General features: G+C 45.2%; 1 protein-coding gene across 1 annotated transcript in view; it reads right to left on the reverse strand.

Annotated features, from left to right (window-relative positions):
* Positions 1-1,400: 1,400 nt before the first annotated feature.
* PARD3 (par-3 family cell polarity regulator) overlaps positions 1,401-4,392 on the reverse strand; it is a 714,541-nt gene continuing 711,549 nt past the window's right edge. Inside the window, exon 23 of the mRNA XM_012642182.1 lies at positions 1,401-1,844. Coding sequence (XP_012497636.1) covers positions 1,451-1,844 — 394 coding nt within the window. The 3' untranslated portion in view covers positions 1,401-1,450. The remainder of the gene's footprint in view (positions 1,845-4,392) is intronic.

Genomic DNA, 4,392 nt, shown 5'->3' on the forward strand with positions numbered 1-4,392 from the left:
AGTTTCTTAAAAAACAAGTCGACACAAAAATACAATGTGCCAGTAAAAAAAAAAAAAAAATAGGCATATCAATACACGTCTTTTTTTTTTTTTTTTTTTGTTAATACATAGTACGCTGAGCTTTCATCTCCAGCTCTTTTCACACCGGGATGTGCAGGCACTTTAGCAATCCAGCCACGGTTTACAATCCAGGACGTTCAGACCAACAGATGAAGACGGGAGTCCTCCTGCCCCGCACGCACATCAGAACGTTGACACGAGAGCCATCTTTGTGTTACCGCCGTTTGGGGACACCGAAATGTTCTCTGTGTGATGTGTGACAGCTTTTCCCTTTATTGGTCTTTTCCCTTTATGGGGCTTTTATGTTTCATGGCGGAGTTACTTAGTGATGTGGCATCACCGGGCAGAGGTACAATGGGTGGACACACAAGACACGCATCAGTTTGTGACCGACTTTTTTGAAAACGTACAGAGCGGATGGGATTTTAGAATCCAAAAATGTCTGATTTATCTTTGTCCCACTCTTTGCCCTTCCTGCCAACATGTCTAAACAAAAACTAATTAAAATAACGACTGGATGTCCTGGGCCACGAACTCATCCTGGGAGAGTTCTTTTCTGCGTTCCCACTGCCCACCCGGTGGGACACATGGGGCTGATGGGCAGGCCTGGTCCTCCCCCACCGGGGGTCGCTCCCGTCTGGGCCCCCACATTTCCTGCGCTAGGCTGTGGTGACTCAACACGTGTGTCAGGAACACGACTGAACAAGTGTATTTATAAACACAGACTAGAAGCATCACTTTATTGGTGATGTTGAGTTCTAAGGCAGTTACAAAAGGACTTCCATGACAACCAGACAGTGCTGGGATATGGCTTAGCTTCTTTTAATAGGGTGATGGAACTTTCCTGTTGCAAGGAGCTGAGAAAGAAAAGGGAAACCCATACTGATTACAAAGTCCTACAAACGACTGTGCTGTGAAGTCCCAGGAAGCCCCGATTTTTGGTGTATGTCACCCACTTTCATCTACTGCAGACTGAGATGTCGCCTGGTAGCTGATAGAACTTAGAGGGAAAAACAGGGACTCACATCACCCTCCACTTCAAGTTAACGTGTCACCACAGGTTGTACGGAGCGGTCACGACAAAGCCACAGACAGCTCGTGAGGTGGGCCAAGACTCCTGGTACCCCCGAGAGACACAGCACGCGAATGCCTTGAACAGGTGATTGTCAGATGGCGGGAAATCCTTCCGGGAAACAGACATGAGACATCGTGGCAAAGACATTAAGGCCTCCCATTTCTTTGCCCATACTGCTTAAAGGCACTGATACCAACAACAGAAAGATTCCATAGTACCATCGAGGTTTTAAAAAAAGAAACAACTCCCAAAATACAAGTCTTCGTAGGAAAATGTCTCTTATTGCATGACATGAAGCATCCACTGTTCTCGTGCTCAGGAATAGAAGGGCCTCCCTTTCTCGGGAGTCTGGAGTCTGTTCAGCCTGGCGACCTGAGAAGGGGAGGGGGGCACGTCTTGCCGGAAGGGCCCCTTGGGAGGGGCGTAATTGGGGTCCTGGACTTTCTTATATGAGTCATAGTTGTTGGGCCCCTCAGGGGCAGGCTGCTTCTTCATCTGTTGCTCTTTCCGCCTCTGTTCCTGGCGAAGGAGCTCCTGGGTCTCCAGCATGACCCTGGCGTTGAAGCCGTGTCCTCCCAGGTAGCCGTTTCTGGAGCCCTGGTAGCTGGAATACCTGGGGTTCTCCTTCGCGCTCTGGAAGCCTTCCCCAGGGGAGTAGCTCTGCTCCCAAGAATCCTGGGACACCGAGCTGGCGTTTTTCCTGCTTTGTCTAGAAAACATAACCCAAAGGTTAGTGAGAGGGTTGGGAGAGGGAGAGAGAGGGAGAGAAGGGGAAGGGATGGATAGAATATGCATTTTAATGTTTTTGCAAATACTACGGTGTTCTGATCGTGTGCCCCATACCAGCTAGAGAATTCAAACACGACTGTCCTCAGCAAAGTCACAGTCTCAGATAAGCAAACAAACAGTCACTATACAGGAGAAAGACATAGATTCAGCTGCTATGCAGAAATAGGGACCTCTTTCTGTGTCTGGGTAGGTACTGCCTGTTCTGCTTAGAGTAACAATATCTCCCGCCATTTGGACACATTGGCAACCACAGAAGTATCAGAGATTTGGCAGCTTCCACAGCAGCAATAATTGCTGGAGTTAGGAAGTTACAATTCAATTCTAAACAAGCAAAACAAATATTTTACACAGCTGCCACCATCATGCCAGAAAGGCTAGCTGATATGAAGTACATGGAATGGATTACAATGCCAGTTCACTTATGAAAGATTTAAGTCTAGACTCCTTTATGATTAAAAATGCAACAGGCAGTCCCTTAAAGACCCGGCTTTCGAGTTGTATATGTCAGCAGTTGACACTCTTCAGAGAACGTGCTCATCGAGATTGTAGAACCTGAAAGTCTGCAGAGCAGGCACTATTTCCTCGCACATTTTACCTTCACCAAAGGCCAAGATAACCCACTTAACTCACATTCTGTCACCCCCAGATAGGGAAATAAATCAGAGTCATACGGAAATTTCAAATTCTCATCGCTTCTGCAATAAAGTTTGCGCGTGATTTTCAGGAAACATTATTGTTTTGAAGCGTCTTTAATTTACTATCAAGTCTCTAGATGCTTTTATGAATTTACAATAAGATTGGCTATGATAAAGTAAGACAATTTTGTGTCAGAAAGGAAGACATGCCCTAATTTTTTTTGCCTCGAAAATGGAAGAGGGGGAGAGCAAATTGAGTAATAAAACAAAATATATTGCTCCATTTATCAATAAGAAAATCATCTGGCGACAGTATGTATTGCTCAGCTTTCCACGTCAACACATGCAACATGGCTGAATGGTTGCTGTTCCCAATGTTTTGGCTGTTCCCAAAAACTCCTGCAGAAGGAAAAAAAGGTTTGTGGAGCCGCTGCGTCTCCCGCAGGAATGAAGTAATGTGCGTTTTTGAACATTGAGAATTGCCATCGATACGGTTTGGAATGAAATCTGCCCATTTTCCATATGGCCTGAACTGTAGTCAAGGGCTATTTTCAGTAAGGAAAATGAACTTAATGTCCAGCGTGTCACTCCCTGGATGTGACACTGATTAATTAACGAGTCTACAGCATGTCTGTCTGGTTCTCTTTTAATGGGAGGCAGACCATTCGTATGATTAGTCCAGGCACGAATCTTTAGATGTGATGGAATAGTTTATTTGCCTAAAGCACTGATCATCTTCACTTAAAAAGTCATAAATTAATCTGCCCAGAGACACGGATGTTGGAAAGCGCCAGCACGAAACCGGGGATTTGACATTAATCATGAAACTTTAATTAAAACTACAAACTTGTTACTGATATTACAGCCACAAAAGTGGGATTCCTTTATGAGTTCGTTATCAATTTAAAGATAATCAGAAATAGGCTACAGAAATTTCACCTCTTTTTCATCCCTGGCCTACTAAGATACTAATCCTCTTCCTTCCCAACTGCGTGAGGCCCGAGGCTCACTCTGCGGCAGGGATGCGCCATAAGTGGAATTCTGAATCATCCCAGGAAGACAGAATATTTCTATATTTAAACAACAGTGAGAATCACTGAATGATGTGGGAAAACAAATTTTTTATAGCTAAAATTTTCTTATCAATCAGTATAGAGAGAAGGAAGCAGACTGCCCTGAGGTTTGAAGATATATGTAAGATACATACAAATATATATGCACAAGCACAGACAGGCTTCCTTGGTAAGGAAGCTAGTGGCATCGTTAGGGAGGGATGAGGGTATACAGGTGGCAGGGCAGGCGACAGGGAGATGTGGTCAAGGGCCAAGGGTTAGGACCAATAAAAGCAGAGGAAAAAAAAATCACACAACAGCAAGAACTTGAGGTTAGAAGACATTTCCTAACCGGGAACACGTACAAAAACTAGGAGCTTGTGACCAAAGGTACCCTTCCTTCATTAACATAGTAAAACTCACAGCCCCTAGTGCCATGACAGCTCAGGAGCCAGCCATACAAGCACTTTGTGTCCGTCATCACTCTGTCACACAGGCCCTACTTGCAATTCTTCCAAACAAGGAGCCAAAAAACGAGGTCAACACCTCTCAAAAACCATACCTGACACTACTGATAAGCCCTTGATTAAGGACAGAATGAGACATGAGCCGACTTTAGGCAAGGAAGCAGACAATAAGAGTTTCCCACACTAGAAAAGTAGGCACCCAGGCAACAGGGTGAGGTCGGAGAGGGGCTTAGGATCAGACAGACATAGATCCATACCCTGAGTCTGCCACTCTCCCGCTGTGTGGCCCTGGGAGAGTTATGTTCACTGGGTCC

The sequence above is a fragment of the Propithecus coquereli genome, unplaced genomic scaffold, assembly GCF_000956105.1.
Source record: "Propithecus coquereli isolate 6110/MARCELLA unplaced genomic scaffold, Pcoq_1.0 Scaffold177, whole genome shotgun sequence".
NCBI classification, from domain to species: Eukaryota; Metazoa; Chordata; class Mammalia; order Primates; family Indriidae; genus Propithecus; species Propithecus coquereli.